This window comes from Crassostrea angulata, chromosome 10, assembly GCF_025612915.1.
Source record: "Crassostrea angulata isolate pt1a10 chromosome 10, ASM2561291v2, whole genome shotgun sequence".
Taxonomy (NCBI): domain Eukaryota; kingdom Metazoa; phylum Mollusca; class Bivalvia; order Ostreida; family Ostreidae; genus Magallana; species Magallana angulata.
The window spans coordinates 44,430,452-44,448,797 of record NC_069120.1 but is presented as its reverse complement, the minus strand read 5'-3'; the positions used below and the strand labels follow the sequence as shown (position 1 = coordinate 44,448,797).

Genomic DNA, 18,346 nt, shown 5'->3' with positions numbered 1-18,346 from the left:
CTCTAGCCAACAAAATTGACTTTTAAAAACCGTAAACGGACGATTACTTCCGACCGGAAGTGGTTATCAAAAAATTGAAACGGTGGTACAAACTTCAGATGCCGACACATCAACCCCTAAAATTTGAAGAAAATCGAATGAGCCATCTTCGAGAAATCGCCTGCACAAAATTTGTAAGACAAAAAAAGAATAAAAAGAATAATAAGAAAAGTGAAAAAGAAACAATAGAATAATAGTAAGGTCTTCCGCTGAAGACAGAAGACCCTAATAAAGTGAAAGAAAAAGAACTTAATTACCAATACATGTAGAAATTTAGTCTGGATCTTTTTTATGGCCTGTGGATCATATAAAATCAACATAAAATACTATGATCAATCTGTACTTAGAAGTTTTATCATTGAATATTCATGATACATGTACCGGTATTTGCAAAAGATCAAAAGTTTCCCCTATGAAAGTGTTAATGTTTTATGTCTTGGTGTCATTTTAAACTAAATGTTAATTTATTAATTTTTTAAATGTTTCAAATTTTGACTTCTGTAAAAGACTGCTTTATGATCTAGGGGCATTGTTTCATAATTAACTGTCCTACATAGGAAATGATTGGTTCCAAATTTGAGATAATAGCCATTTATTGGCATAAAGTGAATTCAATCCTCAAATTTCAATTCAATTTTCAAATTTGCATGTTTTACTGTAATTTGTTAAAATATTTTGGTAGCATGATTTGTACTGGTGTACCTGCAATCAATTAATGCTCTCAATTCAGAGCATTTCACTTATGGTATGTGGTAATACTGTAAATGCACTCCTAATTTGTAGACACATTTGACTGTTAACATCATGAATTTACATGGAAAAGAATAAAAACATGCATATTAATTGCAATTAATTTATTCAGCATTCATTCATTTTAATTGCATAACAGTTGTAAAACTTTTTAAATATATAATTTATTAAATACATTAAATTTGGACGGTTCATGCACAGGTTTTTGTTTTCATCATTGAAAAATAAATCGTATCACATATTATAAGTTAGTCATGTATAACTTCAGACTGGTCCACAACAAGTCATTCACACATAAAAACTCAAAAATACTTCATTTGGATATAAAAATGTTTCTGTTGTTGTTTGAAACTTTTACTTCATCAAAGATTTTTTTGAATGTCAGTTTGGCAGGGTTTAACTCTGCAGAAGAAGGGCAACTCCTCCAAGGACCCATTTGCTGGCCTTCTCCTTACTCTTCAGGTTGAAAGTCCAGACGAATGTTGGACCTCTGGTCTTTGTCTTGTAGACTGGACACTCATAGATGTTCCTAGTGTCCTGCCTGTCGACTGGGATGGCCCTGATAAAGATGACAGGCATTGCAGGCGCCAACTCCTTCAGTCGTGCTTCATTGATCATGCCCGTCTGCATGTCCCATCTGGCTCCCTCCATAAACAGGCCGTGGACGTAAGCACCTTCTCTGGGCGGGCCTGCCATGTCCTCACGAGCTTTCTTTGTGACGTCACACTGCAGACACATGCGATCCAATGGCCACTCGTTTTTACGAGCCATCTGCTGCATGATGGCTGTGAGGAAGGATTGTGGGTTGAAGAATCCTCCGAGCCAGACAGCAGCCGGAAGCTGGAAGTCAGATGACCAGGTCTCCAGCTCCTTCACTCTCAGCAAAAGATCAGCATACCATGCAGTCAAACCATACAGGGATGGATAAGCCTTCTTGTTCCAGCTCTCTGGGATAAAGTCCATGAAGAGAGCATTTCCTAAGTCCTCCATGTCAGATGTGATGGTCAATTCACCCTAGGAATAAGACAATAAAACAGAAATTAAAAACATATCCCTCTTACAATCATATTTTAGGCCAACTAAGTCCAATACAGAGCCAGAGTGTACCCACGTAAGTTTAATATAGAGCCTGTCTGTGGTTACCTTTAATCCAAGGTCGAGTTCTTTTAGTGATCGTCTGATCTCATTGGTCAGCATGTTCATTCGCTCACACTCCTGGAAAGCAACTAGTACATACGGAGTTCTCTCCTCTGGTGGGACTTTAGCCATTATCTCAATCATGTTGAATTCTTCTGGCAATTTCTCCACTATTTCATCCAAAATACCCTTGATCTACAAGTATAATAAACAAATATAACTTTTTTGTTGCAAAAATTAAATCAGCAGCAGAAGTAATGACAAAGGCTAGATGGTTGTGGCAATTTTTAGACTCTACAAATCTCTTTAAGAAGATCTAAGGTTCAAAACTTTAAGCTAAAATATATGGAATTTTTCTTTACTAAATATAGCATATATATACCGGTACCGTAGAAGCAGAAATAATAGTTGAAGATTCAATTTTGTTATTTTTGTTGGCAGTATTAATCAACAAAATCAACAATGACGAATTTTAATCCAAACAGTTGAAACATGATTACAACATGATGAAATTAAATCCCAACAAAATTTTATTTGGTTTAAAAACGAAAATTCAACCCATTGAACGTATGTGCTTCTACAGTAGCTAAACAAGCCATTTTCATAATTTAATGTACATGTACATAACATCTGATGGGTAATTAGCTGACCACCCAGCCCCCTTAAGATTTTCTTAAGAAATCAGAGTGACTGACCTTTTCTTCCCTGCTGACTCCACCACCAGCCGAGGCACCAGAATCTCTGGGCTGCATCTCCAACACTGTCTTAAACAGGTTTTCTGAAGTGGTTGTCAAGAACTCAATTTCAGCGTTTGGATGAAGACCGTACAGGTAGGGACTCTCAGGTGGAAGGCATTCATCAATGTAGTTGTGGTATCCTTTATAGTCAGAGTTTGGTGGAACAGGGAAGCCGGGAGCAAGGTATAATTCACCGTCCAACTAAAATACAAAACACAAGGTGAGATGCAAAGAAATCAAATATCCAGTAAGTTTTCATGAGTAAAGTTTTGTTGATAGGTTGAGGTGGCATATAAAACATTTAGTCACTAATTTCAATATAGAGTAAGATGGCAGATAAAACATTCAGACTCGGATTTGAATAGAACACCAACAATCAGAAAACTCCAACATGTGGTAGATACTGACCATGTCTGGATGGAGATAGACCTCTAGGTAGGTCTTGCAGAGCTTCCTGTCCCAGTCGTCTGTGATGTGACCGCCGTACATAATCTCTCCGAACAGATACCTCAGATCTTCCCATGGAACCTTAGCATTGGCCTCCAAGTAGTTGTACAGCACCATCATACTGATCCTCAGGTCTCCAGTGTTGTATGGGTACACACGATTCCAACCCTGGGCTCCAAACTTTCTCCTCTCACACACCACGGCGTGGAAGTAGCAAAGAGCAAACAAGATGCTCTTGAACTCAGTCTCCCTGGCACACATCTCAAGGGTATCCTGCAAATTAAACGATGCAACAATGAAAAGATCAGAAAGACATTCATTTAGCTGTCTTGTGTTTTGTGTATAGTACAGTACTGTACCTGAGTGAAATTATCCAGAGCCTTATGCAAATTGGCAAACATGCCAGTTGGTGGTTCGTTGGTGATTTTAATGGCTGCTTCCAGGATGCCTTGTGGTATGATGTGGGAGTCTGCAGTGCCTGCTGGCTCAGCACTGATATACACGCGGTAGGCTTCGTGGCTCTCTACACTGTACTGTTCTAACTTCTTCTCCAAGGTTGCCAGCCATTTGGCCACTAAATGGACATTCTTTGAAAGAAAACAAATTCAGTTACAAACATGATTAAGAAATAGGAAAAATAATCTAACTGGTACCAATTTTACATTAAGTAATTTTTTTGAGCATAATATTTTAGAATGTCTTACTTGCAAGACAACCCAGTGGCCCTCTTTAGCAGACAGATCCATGGCAGCCTCAGCAACGACCTCTTGACCTTGGCCCAAGGAGATGTTGTGGAAGTTGCCCTTGTCTTCATTAAATCCTAAAGTCCTACCCAGAGCCTCTACATCCTTCAGTGGGTCCACTCCAGGGGACAGGATGAAGAACATGGGAGTGGCTGGTCCAGATTCCTCATAGGACTTGGCAAACTCCACAGAACGTCCCTCAACATATTTTGTTCCAAGCTTTTCCTCTACGTAATTCCTATAGATAAATAATATTGTCAGATTAATTTATAGACAATTTTGGTTACTTTTACAATTCCTTATGGTTACAGATTGTACAATTTTGACTTACGTGACAGCGTAGGTCATCCTGTCGGGTCTGAGAGCCCTCATCATGCACAGTTTCTGGAGGGAGGTCTTGTTTTTCCATTCCTGGGGGAACTTCTCCTTTTCTGGGCACTCACTCTCTACAAACTTCTTCCATCGTTTAGCAGAGCCTTCAATGTCTCTGTCCAAGTTCCTGAACTCCTCCATGTTGGCCATCGCCTAAAAAAAGAAAAGGGTAATCAGATACTGTAAAAGTGGTTATTTCAGCTTGTGTTTAAGTAAGATTTTCTATAGTCAAACAATATGCGTGGGTATTAAATGCGCAATTGCATGATTTACCATTTTTAACATTGGATTTCTAAATTTTACCATAAGCTTATTTTACATGGTTTTTTGCTTATTGTGTAACTAGTGTAAATTTCCCCCACGCGTAAATTACCATGTTTACAGTATAAGGAATTTTCATAAGATTTTACATGACACAAGTTTACAAGACTCAAGTTTACCAGCTTATGAAATTCTACAGATATTTAAAAGGGTAGTTACTTTGATTCCTCCCCAACTGTTGTTGCTCATGAAGTCCACTGGACTGGTTACATTGGGAACTGCAGGGAAACGAAGCAGGAAATCCAGTTCAACTGGATTGATGTCATTCGCGGCCATCAAGATCTGAAAAGTATCAATTTGAAGAAATCAATCAAAAATTCAAAGAATGTAAATTTCGACACAACGTATCATGAAATGGCAAGAAAAATTTCAACTTTCACAAACCACTCACCAAGAATGTCATCTGAGAAGTAAAGATGATCTTGTCTCTCTCAAACAAGCCTCTTGCTGTGTATGTGAACACAGAGAAGGTGATGCAGTCAATCAGGTTCAACACTCGCTGTTTAACTTCCTCAGCTGCCTCAGCGCGATCAATGGCTTTCTCAAAGACAACACTGAATGCCTGAAAAACAATAACAATGGTCCAATAAAGAAGTAAAAACTTTTTTTTGAGCTAAAATATTGTGAATGAGTAAGATTTTGATATAAGAAATCTGTGTTCTGGGACCCACTTACCTTGAGAGAGAATTGGTACATGGGATGGATTTTGTGCAAATCATTCAGGATGAAGTACAACAGTGATGCTCTGGCAGCAGCAGGACGATAGTTCTCACGAGCCAAGTTAATGTCTATCTCTGTTTTCTTGGCCTCAGTTGCTTTGACTTCAATCTCAGCAGCAGTTCTCTTTGTGGTCTCCAGGTTTTCTACCAGGGCATAGTCTCCCAAGAAGTTACCCTCCGCAGAAGACAGACGGGCTAGCAAGTTGTCCTCAAGCTTCTTGAGCGTGATCTTGAATTCGTTCTGTTGTCTGGTGAGGTCAGCCTTCAGTTTCTCCAGGTCAGGTCTTTCTTTCCTCACAACAGCAGCGAGAAGCTGGTCCTCTAATCCATCCCTGGTGACAGTGAAGTTAATCAGGGTGGTCTGAGCCTGCATTTCAGGCTGATAGTGCGGATTGGCTAACTTTGTCTGCAGAATAAGTCTGAAATCTGGGTGATATTCTACTTCTTTGTCACCGATCTTGATTGCACGTCCTTTCTTAATTGTGTTACGTCCAATCAGGGGGTCTAGTACAGGGTCTACAGATTCCTCAATATTCTCCAACAAGACAACATCTCCAGAAGCTAAAGCTCTTTCCAGAGCATCTAAGTAGCCTTTCTGTCCAAGACGCAGAACCTTAAGGTCGGCTCCATATTTGGTCTTGATCCATTTTATTCCCTGCAATTGAGGATCAATCATCAAGGGCCATCTCTCACAGTTTGTAAGAATGGTGGCATTTTCTGTGGACATTCTGTCACTGGGCAAACCTTCGTTGTTCCATGAGGCAATTTGAGCATCATCTGTGAGCAAAGTCAGTGGATCTAACCCTTCAGACACTGGAATGGGAATCTTCAAGCCCTTCAAGTATGGCACCCAATGTTTGTCCATCAAGTCTAATCTGTACTGCTTTGTGAAGCATCCCACGTATGATACGAAGGCTGTAATAAGCAGCACATCACCAGGGAGGGTCAACTCCTGTTTCCTGAAATCTTTGATGGAGTCTGCCCATCTGACATTCTCTGAGGCCAGTCCTCCCACCAATCTGTTGGCAAGTTCAATAGTCTTGGCTGTCATTTCAGCCTCTTGTTGACAACGGAGCTTCTCATTGGTGGCCTTTTCAAACTCTGCGGTTAGTTTTGCAAGATCAGCCTCCAAACTTTGGATTTTATTGGTGATCACACGGAGTTTTTCCTGGGCAGCTGCCAACTCAGCATTAGCCTGGGCCAAGGCAATTCTCTTAGGTTCCACTGTACAGTAGACTCGGTAGTATCCGACAATGTTGATACACCACGAGCAGAGACCAGCTGCAGCCAATGATTTGCTTCGGATGAATTCGGGGTCAAACTCTGGATCGTCCAGGTATGGCTGAATAGCCTTTAGACAGGCCTCATGGATGTTGTCCTTGTCGTAATTGATGAGATTGTCCAAGAAAAGGTCAACCTGGAACATATAATGAATTTATCATCTTTCTTTTTAACTTATTTCAGGACTACAAAGTAATGGTAGAAATGAGGAAAATATGGTACCTTCCCCATGATGGAGCTCTTGGCTGCCTTCCAGCTACGATCTTTTGGCACTTTTCCTCCAGGTGCTAGCAGACACATACAGGCCGATGTGACATTGACTACAGCAGAAGGTGGGGATCCAAAGGATTTCAACTCAGTCAGGTTGCCCTAAATATGAACATATGAATATGAACATTAGAACAATCTCAATCTGGACCATGCATGGATCCAGAATTTTTTTTCCTGTGGGGGGGGGGGGGGTTGTTTTCAAGGCAATTTAGGTTAATTTTTCTATGTGAATTTCATTAGTATGAATTTTTTTAAAATTTTTTTTTTGGGGGGGGGGGGACATTCGTGCATGTGAACAATTACTATTTTTAATTATTCCACATAAGGGGATCCATTCCTAGTACCGATTATTATGAGAATAATAAAGCTCATTTTTCGTTTCTCTTCAGATTTTCTGAAATAATACCTTGTTCAGTGTGTTCAGGGCTTCCTTGGCAGCTAACAGGGCAGGTTCAGCCTTGGCCAGATCTCTCTCACAGTCATTCTGCTTTTTGGTGACCTCTATGTTGATCTGTGCTACTTTCTTTTCTTCATCATCGGCAATAGCCTTCTCCTTTGAGACTTTCTCTGTTTCAGCACCCACAATGGCAATCAGTTTGTTGGCATCTTCATTCTTTTGAGCCAGCTCTACTTCTTGTGAGGCCAGCTTGGATTTCAGATCATCTACCTGTGTATTTAGAATAACCACATTAAGAACAGTTTTAGAAGGCATTTTGAAATGTTTTAATATCTGTTACAGGAATTTTGCACAGTGTTAAAATCCGCATTAACGACAATCATTGGCTTAGACATAGTCATTATCAAAGATTCTGTAAGCTATCTGTGACTGGAACACATGGAGAATTCACACAATCCAGTTTTGTAATAACAATAATGATATAAACTGACCTGAGTGGCAGTGCTGCGGAGTTTCTCCAGACCATTCTCCAGACGGATGATCTTGGCCTGTAGTTCACTGTTGTTCTTGTTGAGCAGGTTCTGATACAGCTTGATCTGCTCCAAGAAGCTCTTTGGTGTGGTGTAGTTATACCTCTTCTCGTTCTGGAGATAGGATGCGCTCATCTCGTTCACTGACTTGTGTACATAGGACATGAAGTTGGCAATAGAAATTCTCATGTCAGGCTAAAAAGAAAAAGAGAGCAATGTCAACTCACCCTAAAATACAACTTAACAGCTATCAAAAAAAGGTGACAATGATTAATTTTTCTGTGATAATTAAAATTGTAAGTAATTGGAATATTGTTTTTAATATTGTCTGGTAAAAATCTACTAAGAAAAAATCCATAATGTTAGCACTTACTGCCAGGAGTTCAACTTCCTCCAAGAAACGAGCTGATACTGAGTTCAGAGCATCTTCTGGCCACTCGTGGAACCAGTCTATACTGGTACAGTTGGTGACAGCAGGGAATTTTCTGCTCCTGACTCGAAGGGTGGATCCAACCGGGGAGAAGCAAAGCACCACCTGAAATAAGATAATGCACAGTGATAACTGGTGATCAATGAAGTACCAGATCAAAAATCTTCAACAACTCAAACTGTTGATTGTAGAGCAAGGAGTTCTGCCTTCCCTTGCCTCATTGGCTTCCTTACTCACCTTCAGTGTTCTGCGGACTTTTTCAATGAAGAATCTCCAGCAGTTTTCTCTGCTGTCCTCCATTCCCAGGCCTTTTACTTCATTACGTACACCATTGATAATGTTTTCAATTTCATCATCGGGGAAGAGATCCGGAATTTCTCCTGAGGCCAGCAAGTCATTGATCAGCACAAGGAACTTCTCGTCGGCAACCTGGGCATCCGTCATCAGGAACACCATGCCCATGTTCTTCAGACCAGTCTTGATGTAGAGTTGGGAAATGTCTAGTTTGAGATCAGCAATGGAGTAGCCTTTCCTGAGGGTGATTTGGAACACCTCCAAGCTGCTGATAGAAGCGGCCAAACGGGACAAGCTCTGTTTGCCAGAACCACCAACACCAATCAAAAGAGCATTACCACGAGGAGACTCCAGGATGCGGTTGATGCGACACACGTGCATCATAGCATCTTCAAACAAGACAAGGTTCATGACGGCATTCAGTTCATTGTAACTGTCCAGAGCTTCTACTAAGATCTTGTTTAACTCGGGCCATCCTTCTACGGCATTGTATTTGGGATCACCAACTCCCTGGGCAAAGTGGCAGTAAAGAAGAGGTTGCTTGAAGAGTAAGGCTTCATCTATGTCCTGAAAAAGAAGAATTGCACATAGAATCTCTCAATCACCAAATCTCTATCCCTTTAAAAACTATATTTTTTGACGTAATTGCAGGAAATTAATATTACCTCGAAGGACTTCTTGACAATATCCTTGGCAAGCTTGTCAAAAGTTTCCATATCTTTCTCATCAGTGAGTTTGTCCCTGTATACTCTTTCTGCTTCATGTAACCACAGTCGCACAAGTTCTACGGGAGTCTTGGCACACTCTGGTTGAGCAAACAGTAGACCCTATAATTTGAAAGAGTCTATTAGCCACATGTAGCTCTGCTATATAACAACAAAACAACAAATAAAAACACATAGAATTAACATCGACAGATTATTCTGAATAAGGAAACAACAGAATTAAAAGAATGTTCACTGAATCACATTACAGTGCATCTTGAAAAGAGGGGAGATTTAGACATTTTCAGTGAGAAAAGCTCGAATTATTCATACCTGGAAAATGTTGGACATGTCTCTAAGGTTGAAGATGTAATGGAACTTGATGGCTGTTGGCAGGAAAGTTGATGCCATCTTTGCCTGGAGAGCCAAGGCTCCGTTGATGAGGGTGCTACAGTATTTCTGGACCCCCTGGGAGAAGCCAGACATGGCCAGATGCTGCTGCAGGATGCTGGTGTAAATGGTGGCCAGGGCCTCAGCATTGGGGAAGTTGATGGAGAAGACACAGAAGTGACGCTGTAAGAAGACACAAAATATTGTATTACTGAGAGTTGCAATTCAATTTACTTTTACTTGAAGGTCTTATATGACCTGTAATTTAGGAAATAGCTTGTCAATTATTTATTTAGAATACCATTATTTTTCTCTGCCAAAATTGCATTTTTTTCTATTTGTTATTGTATTTTGTATTAAATATTTACAAGCAATTGCTTGCTAGTGAAGTTCACATACATTTATTGCACATGTATGATACTTGGTTTATGTTAATAATTAACAGAACAATTGTAAAATGAAGAAGAAGCAAAAAGATGTCAATTATTCAATTAAATCTATAATTTTACTTAATGCATGCATAAAAAAGAATATTAAAGTCATAGATGAATGCTGACCTGCAGTCTGGAGTCAATGGTGAAGCTACCAGCAGTGGGGTTCATGCAGGCCACATACTGGGTGTTGTGGATCTCCTTCAGGGTCAACTTGGCGCGGTCGTACCAATGGCTGTGGTCAATGTGCTGTCTGATCAAGGTGTGGGGCTGTACTGTGAAGTACTTGTCCACCTGTCACAAATCAATCACAGGTAAAAACAAGAGTGCTTAAGAGGGCTGGATAGTTGGGGCCACTTTTAGTCTATTAAAATCTCCTTAAGAAGGAGAGTTCCATATAAGGATTAAGCAAAATCTTCACATTTCAAAGTTTTCATATGTCAATTTGTTCTTTTACACTTTATGATATGTAGCTTATAGCTTAAGAATTCATATTTAAAAATCTAAGGAAGAGTTGATGGTCAATTTGTTGACCATCCAGCCTCTTTAACCTTAGAACCATCAAATCAACATCTTTGTCATTTTTTAAATTGGAAAACTTTCCTAAAAAATTTATCAAGACACAAATATTTACAAGTAACAACTGAAGTCTGAAGTTGATTTTACCTCTGGCATGTTCATGTCGTCTACAAAGTAGATCAAACGCCTGGTACCAGGAGGTCCAAAGTTTCGGCCGGCTTTCTTTTCCAATGGTTTCTCCAGAGTTCTCTGCAACATTTCGGAGGTTGTGTAGAAGTTGAAGGGGATATTGGCCACCATGAAGTCTTCAGACAGACCGTTCATTTTGTCTCCCATCAGTACTGTCTTGCCAGTACCGGCAGTTCCAACCAACATCACTGGGCGACGCTTGTCAATCAACATGTCCAAGAAGTACTTGATTCTTGTGGTCTCCGAAGTATGTACCAAGGCAGCCTGCAAACAATACAGATCTTGGCATCACAAATCATTTCAAACTTTGTTTTTTCAATGTGGAAAATTAATAAATGATGATTTCAAGTCTTTGTTGATAAAAATCATAAAAAACTGACCTGTAGTGGAAGCTCAGGGTCCAACTCAAATTTGGGAACCATCTTGGTCCATGGCTCAAACTTCTTGGTCTCTGGGTCAATGTAGTAGTCAAACACAGTTCCAGTGGTAGGGAACTTGACTGTTTTGAACTCAGTGGTCCACCATTTAGTGAACTCCACTCTGTAATCCACCAACTGTAAACAGAAAATCTCAATGAGTGACAGATTTACTTACTAAAGGATCTTGAGTTAATTCTCAAATCTACAAGAATATATCCCAACAGTGGTTGACAAAATCAATGGATTGTGACTAAAAAGATTCCAAACCTGATCTTGGAAGGTGACACCACCAAAAGCCCAGACAACAGCAAAGACAAAGTACAACTCGTACAGCTCTTTGGCACAGTCGGGTGGGGTGTTCTCTGGGGTCAGCAGACACTCCAGCAGGTAACACAACATCTGGATATGGCTGTTGTCAGCCACAGGTGTGATCTTCTTGAAGCGAGTGCGCATGGTCTCCAGACACATGGGGACGTACTTGTCAAAGAGGATGGTCAAGTTGGCCCTCTCCGACTGGACTTCTCGCTTGTCAATCCAGCTCTGAGTGTACCTAAAAGATATCAATTCCATAATTTAACTGATGTATCCACTATAAATTATTTTTCTTGCTGTAAAATGAAGAATACAATTTCCTTTCTTTTTATTTTCTTTGAAGAGAAAGCTATCAAATATTCTTACGGTATCCATCCCAGATCCTGTGGGTTGATGAACAAGATTCCAGCCCGAGACACTGTTGCTGGGGTGGCAGTTCTCAAGTGACTGATCTCAAATATTAGTCTCATGGAGGGTGTGAGGGGGATACGCTCGTTACTGGCCAGGGTCAGCACCTTGTTGTCGTCCATGACGGTGTTTAATGACTCAATCCACATAGGATCAATGTCACCGTCCAACACAATCCACTTGGGTCCATCTCCACTCATGTTGGCCAGATCACGCATGATTACAGAGAACAAACCTGCAGATGTACAAAGCACAACATATAAAAGAGAAAAGACACAGCAACTGAAATCTAAATTTGACCACTTTCTTTGTGTATTTTTTTTATCAAACCCCAGCTTGAATTGTGCTTACCATCTTTCCACTCTCTGGTTGATGGGTTGATGATACCAAACAGCTCGTTGTTGGTCACGGCCTTGGGATCCAGATCAATGGCTGATGGCTTCTTGCCCTGGTTTTTGTAGGTCCTGTTCAAGGTTCCCCACACTTTGCTCTTGCCCACACCAGCGAATCCCAGCACAAACACAGAGTGTCTGACATCCAGCAATTCTTGCAGCTGTACAATCTATAACACAAAGAAATCATCGTATTAGATCTGGTAAATAAATTCTTTAGAAGGAAGATGCTGAAAGCTGTATTATTTAGGCCTGTTTCATACCTTGAGAATGAAGTTGTCCTCCGGCTGCAGTTTCTGGTCCAGAGTGGCTTGTTTGATCTGTTTCTCAAGGTCCATGTCTCTCTTACGTGGCACATTGAGAGCTGGGAAGAGATCGGAGATCAGACCCATGAAGATTGGCAAGTCATCAATGACAATCTTGGGAATGTTGAAATCTCTCAGAGCTCTCATCAACACCTGGTCCTCAGGACGGTCGGGGTCACCTCTCTTCAGGGCACCAGCCACCACCAACACAGACTTGATGGCTCTGAGACCCCAATCGTAATGGTCCTACAAAGCAAACAAAACAGATGAGTCAGTCACTGTCTCGTAAAATCCATAATTTCTCTATCAGAATGTACATAGCAAGGTGTTCAGCATCCTACCTGTTTGGAGAGCAACTCTTTACACAGACTGTAAAGAGTGATGAACTTTCTGGCGAGCAGCCTGGCCTCTAAGAAGCCTTCAGCCACCAACATGATTTCACAAATCAGTTCAAAGTCTGGCACCACCATAGCACATGGTCTGAAGAGGGCCTTTAGGTTTTCTGGCAGCTCGGTACGCCCAGCATAACCTGGGTTCATGGTGATGAAGAGACCGACGGTCCAGACAAGCTTGATGGTCTCTCCCATGAAGTTGAAGACCTTCTTCTTCTCCTTGATGGCGTCCTGAATACATTTGACTTGTACAGCCACCACAGACAACACCTCAACAGCAATGCGGTTAAACTCGTCAAAGCAACCCCAGGCGCCGGACTGAGCCAGTCCCTTGTAGATGTTACCCACAGATTTGTAGTCCATCTGCTCGGAGCAGTTGAACACGTACACCATGATACCCAGGGCACGCCCCAGATCCTTAGTGGTCTCTGTTTTGCCAGTTCCTGCGGGTCCAGCTGGTGCACCACTCATGATCAAGTGAAGGGACTGAGTCAATGTGATGTAACATCTAACAAAACGATACAAGAATATTAAGGAAAGTGGTTAACTATCAGAGAGGAGGTCAATGATTTGTAAATGAGGTGAATTAATATTTTTTTTCAAGACTTTTTTTCCTGAAAATGTCATGATAATTATTGTAAATAGAGAAGACCATATCATATACATGTACAAATGAAAAAATTCAAAATAAAATACTTTAGCCAGTTAATCTGAAATATTGAGACCAACCTGTCAGTGAGAGGTGTGATGACAAGACGTGGGGTGTTACCCAGGTACTCGTGAGAGTATCGGAACTGGGCATCACAAATGTTGGCAAAGCAGTCCTTATCGTTATCATCCCATCTATGTCTGAGCTGAGACAGCCAGGCAAAGGCCTGGGAGCTGTCCACCTTAGTGGCGATCAGTTTGGCGACGACATCTCGGGCGTGCACATCAATGGTACAGATGGTCATGATCTTCTGTCGATCTCCCGAGGTCAGTTTACCCAGCAACAGGGTAATCAGATTGTTCAGCTGCTGAATCTGCTTCTTGTTATAGTCTTTTAAAGCATTTTCATAACCTTCCTCCAGTCTTCCGAAGGCAATGTTGACCTCTGTGGTCCACCAAATCTGGGTGCCACAAAGAGCCACCTGGGCAGGGAAGTCAAACAACCACTGGTCCCTGGGCTTCTCCTCATATGTGGCTACCGCCTCAGTCATCTCGTGCCTCACTGTGCTCCTCATGGCATCCAGGAGGTTGTTGAGCCAGTGTTCTACCTGTCCAGCCAAGTCGCAGGGTTTATCCAGCTCCACCACTTCTCCATCCTTACTGTACATGGAGGTGGCTATCTTGGTGTCATTACCCTTGTCGTCTTCATTGAACTTCAGCTTAGCCATGCTGTCAAACAGTTTGGTCAAGTGACGGGAAACCTAAAACAGTCATCAATAACGTAATCTTAATGAAATATGCAACTGATTTTATTACATGTTTACAGGTACTGAAGAAAAGCAAACCCAGAAAGGTAGGGAAACAACTTTCACTTACAGCTGTTGGATTGTTGCCATTGGACAAGATATCCAACAAATCTGCGGATGACACAAAGTAGAATCTGGGGAAGGCCAGACGTTTGGTCTCCAGATATTCAGCCAAAGCCTTCTCGCACAGAGTTAACTGCCCTTGCAGACCCTCAAGACGTTCATAAAGGTTGGGCTGGTTTGTGGCTTCCACCACATTCTTGTACTTCTCAATCTCTGTCACCAGTTCCTAAAATGGTTAGGAAAAAAAATAAATAATAAAAATGCACATTACTCATTGCAATATAGAATGTACTGATTAAAGATTCCTACAACTGGTGTCTTTTACATAACAGTACCTTAAAATCAGTGTCTATGCCATCAAATCTCTTGGAGTCTTCAGGCAGCTGGTTTCTGATGTCCTCTGATCCGATGAAGATACTCTCCAAGTGAGACCATGTTCTCTGTACTTCCATCCAGATGGAGATGACCTGGTCAGCCGTGGACAGCTTCTTCTGCCATTGGGACACCTCTTGCAAGAAGTGGGCAATGTATTTGGAAGACAGCATGTTTTGCAGTTGAACCTGTATAGTAAAATCAAACAATGAAACATACATGTAGATACCACCATTATGTAAGATTATGACTTTTCTTCAGTTGACATGGATTTCTATAGGCTTACTCACCTGGTTGTCTTCTAGAGTTTCAATCAACTCTTCACTTGTCTTCAGCATGGTGATCTTCGTTCTGGGATGAGGCTCGTGTTCAAACTCCATGGTGGTCCAGGTGGCATCCAACTCCTTCAGCACCTTCTCCATGCTCATTTCCTTGACGGCTTTGTCCACGATTCCACGGACATCGTCCTCAAAGTTATGGAGGTTAAGCGACAACAGATCAGCCAAAGTGGTGCTGTCGTCCATGACAAAGCGCACCTTAAATAGATAGTCAGCATCCAATTAACATCCTCAATATAAGTGTGTAAACTGTGTGATGGAAGATTTTATAAATCTATACTTTTCTGAAGTAGTGCATACCTTGGTGGCCACCATGAGTTGCTGCCAATGGCGGTCCCTGATGGCGGGGTTCTGGAGCTCACTGACGGCCCTGAGGGAGGTCAACATGTTCTTGACTGTGTTCTCCAGTCCCAAGTAGGAGTCCCAGGCTCTCATCTCCTTGTCCAGGGCACGGATGTCCTTAGCAAACTTCTTACAGTCCATGTCCATCTGCTCCACATTGATCTCCTTCCAGAAGGTGGTCTTCCAGTCATCGATGCTGCTCTGTACCATAATGATGTAATCCCACAAAGTCTTAAGAAGTTTGATTTCCTTCCTACACTGTTTGAGCTGCTTAAAGTCAGGGATGTTGACCTCAAAGAGACCTGCCGAGTCCATCAGTTCTACCATCTCTTTCTCCATGGCTGAAATTTCCTCATGGTACTAAAATTTGAAAAAAACCTCTCTCATACTCTTTATTTAAAGTCATTATTGATCCTCCCAAAAATAAATTATTTATTTTACAAAATATGAGTCAATAAATTTTAGAATTATCTGAAGAGCTGAATAAAACTTACCTTATCAAGATGTGCATATGGTTTATCACAGTCAAATCTGAATGGAGGAATGGAGCGGAACTTTTCTCTGAACTTGTGCTGTGACACATCAAAGGTGGCTGTCTTCCTTCTGATGTTAGCAACCTCAGTTGCTTGTAAAGGAGCAACTTGTTGCTTAACAGTGATGGCAATTTTCTTTGTGTTGTTCCACTGCTCTGGTAATTCCTGTTGATAAAGAGTATTCAAATATGATCATTCTGTTAAAACATTTCAAATATCAATTTTGTGAAACTTTCGAAATTTACAACAAAATTATTTTCACAGTTTACTTTCAGCCAAGTTTTGTTACCTGCAGTTGTTGATGGACCTCCTCAGGTAGCTCCTGTTCATATGTTTTGAGCAGCTCAATGGTCTGCTTGAGTGGCTCAAACATTTCATCAGTGGTGGCCTGTCTGTCTTTGACAGCAAATAGGTAACCCATACAATCGACTAATCCATTGTAGTCACCCTCCTCCACTGGCTTCATCAGACCAGAATCCGTGGTCTTAATGAACTCAGCCAGCTCCTTCAAACTGTCAAACAAAGCAACATTTAGGAAATTTGTTTATCAATTTCCAAACTGCCAAAATTCTAACAGGAAAAATAATTCCACATAAAATTTGAATTTTTCGTACCTGTTGGTCACATGGTCAATTAGATGCTGCTTGAACATGAAGCTCCAACGCTTGATGGTGTTCAGAAGGGCCTGCTTGAACGGCTTGGAGTTCACTCTAAACCAGTGCTCAAAGATGGTGAGGGGCTCGATTTTCTCTGCCTCGTCATAGATTTTTTCATAGGTGTTGATCTGTTCCTTGAACTGGTTCAGGGTAGGAGGACATTCTGGTACTCCGTCCTCAGCGTGAGCCTCGATCTCCTCAGTGGTGAGGACGTGGTTGTACAACAGGAACTGCCGCATGAACTCATTCCTATCATCCACCCACAGGTAGGAGTAATTGTCAAAGGTGTTCCTATACTCACAGGCCTTGTTCATGATGTTCTGTATCCTGTCCATCAGCTCTTGCCTCATTTCAGACAGCTCTTCCATATCTTCCAGATCAGGCTGATAGTGCTCCTGTCCACTGTGAGCGGCCAGTCTTCGAATCAGAGAAGCTTGTTTGTAAACATCCCCAACCAGACCATCCACCAAATCATAGAACCCATCCGCTACACCGTAGTCCAGAGAAGGTAGGAACACCATTTCTGGCACTTGAAGCTCAAGATGGGCCTCAAACAGGGGGTTAGGGTTGTTCTTATTGTCTGTTTGATCTAACAAGAATTTAAGACTGCAATGAATTGTGTTGAAGAATCCATCTACAATCATTTCATCCACATAATCCACATATGCCTTCCATGTGTCTGCATTTCCATCTGCTTTGAATAACTCTAAATTTTTCTGAAAAATATCAAAGAGAAAAAGTCAGTAACTTAGATTTCAGATGTGAATGAATACTTTGATTATCAAAAATCACAAATTAGCTTATGTTTTCCAACCTGTAGAAGACCATGGATCTTTTCTCCAATGTTCTTGATTTCTTCGTAACGTTTGTTCAGTCTCTCCTTCCTGTCGTCGAGGTTCAGCAGTGTGTCGTATTTGTCCTCTTTCCTCTCGAACAAAGGCTGCTTACTCCAGGTTGCCATTAGTGTCTTGACTTCCTCCACATTGTCCTTGGCCTGTTGAACTCGCTTCTCAAGGTCGGTAATTTGGTCCCTGGTCTTCTCGATGTATTCCCACACTCCCTGACTCTCCCAGTTCAGAGATTTCTCAGCCTGCTCCAACTGGACATCAATGTCCTGTAACTGTCCTTCAATAAGGGGGAACTCGACCTCCAGGATGGTGTTTCTGACCTTGTTGTACAGGTGAACAGAGAGGTCAAGGTTAGTCAGGTACTTCCATAGGGTGTCATTACTCTTGTACATCTCTGCGGCACTCGCGGGAATGTCTTCCTGACTACTGGACTCTAGGTACTTCACTTCCCGTAAGACTGCTGTTAATTGTGGGTCAAAGTTCACATTGATGAGTTTGGTTTCCTCGTCTCTCACCACCAGAGGTTGACTCAGGTTGAACGAGCAGGCCTCGCTCACTCCAGCTGCCCACTCTTTGTAAATCTCTTCATCCCACCTGGTGAAAAAGTCAAACAGATTATGATCCATCCAACAACCCATAGCTATCTGTCTAAAGTGTAATTCTTGGAAAAATTTGCAGAAGAACTAAAAAATTGTACTTACTGACTTAGAAGATTACACATTTCTTCATATTTGGTGAAAACTAATTTGGCACCTTCCTCTTCCATACATCTGCAAGAAGTATCATGATAAAATTATTGAAATTCTTGACAT

At 41.3% G+C, this 18,346-nt stretch overlaps 1 protein-coding gene across 1 annotated transcript in view; it reads right to left on the bottom strand.

The window, feature by feature from the left end:
* Positions 1-878: 878 nt before the first annotated feature.
* The window catches only part of LOC128168027 (dynein beta chain, ciliary-like), a 21,417-nt gene continuing 3,949 nt past the window's right edge, over positions 879-18,346 (bottom strand). The window contains exons 10-44 of the mRNA XM_052834098.1: positions 18,236-18,304; positions 17,501-18,128; positions 16,645-17,402; positions 16,320-16,542; positions 15,992-16,195; positions 15,456-15,857; positions 15,108-15,353; positions 14,781-15,005; positions 14,453-14,671; positions 13,658-14,337; positions 12,878-13,436; positions 12,495-12,782; positions 12,191-12,401; positions 11,798-12,074; positions 11,387-11,669; positions 11,081-11,254; positions 10,659-10,964; positions 10,119-10,286; positions 9,505-9,744; positions 9,133-9,294; positions 8,411-9,034; positions 8,117-8,278; positions 7,705-7,938; positions 7,223-7,483; positions 6,769-6,915; positions 5,222-6,682; positions 4,938-5,108; positions 4,706-4,828; positions 4,185-4,378; positions 3,815-4,091; positions 3,470-3,697; positions 3,072-3,383; positions 2,622-2,864; positions 1,933-2,121; positions 879-1,803 (exon numbers count right to left, since the gene is read on the bottom strand). Of these exons, the coding sequence (XP_052690058.1) occupies positions 1,186-1,803; positions 1,933-2,121; positions 2,622-2,864; positions 3,072-3,383; positions 3,470-3,697; positions 3,815-4,091; positions 4,185-4,378; positions 4,706-4,828; positions 4,938-5,108; positions 5,222-6,682; positions 6,769-6,915; positions 7,223-7,483; positions 7,705-7,938; positions 8,117-8,278; positions 8,411-9,034; positions 9,133-9,294; positions 9,505-9,744; positions 10,119-10,286; positions 10,659-10,964; positions 11,081-11,254; positions 11,387-11,669; positions 11,798-12,074; positions 12,191-12,401; positions 12,495-12,782; positions 12,878-13,436; positions 13,658-14,337; positions 14,453-14,671; positions 14,781-15,005; positions 15,108-15,353; positions 15,456-15,857; positions 15,992-16,195; positions 16,320-16,542; positions 16,645-17,402; positions 17,501-18,128; positions 18,236-18,304 (11,566 nt within the window). The 3' untranslated portion in view covers positions 879-1,185. The remainder of the gene's footprint in view (positions 1,804-1,932; positions 2,122-2,621; positions 2,865-3,071; positions 3,384-3,469; positions 3,698-3,814; positions 4,092-4,184; positions 4,379-4,705; positions 4,829-4,937; positions 5,109-5,221; positions 6,683-6,768; positions 6,916-7,222; positions 7,484-7,704; positions 7,939-8,116; positions 8,279-8,410; positions 9,035-9,132; positions 9,295-9,504; positions 9,745-10,118; positions 10,287-10,658; positions 10,965-11,080; positions 11,255-11,386; positions 11,670-11,797; positions 12,075-12,190; positions 12,402-12,494; positions 12,783-12,877; positions 13,437-13,657; positions 14,338-14,452; positions 14,672-14,780; positions 15,006-15,107; positions 15,354-15,455; positions 15,858-15,991; positions 16,196-16,319; positions 16,543-16,644; positions 17,403-17,500; positions 18,129-18,235; positions 18,305-18,346) is intronic.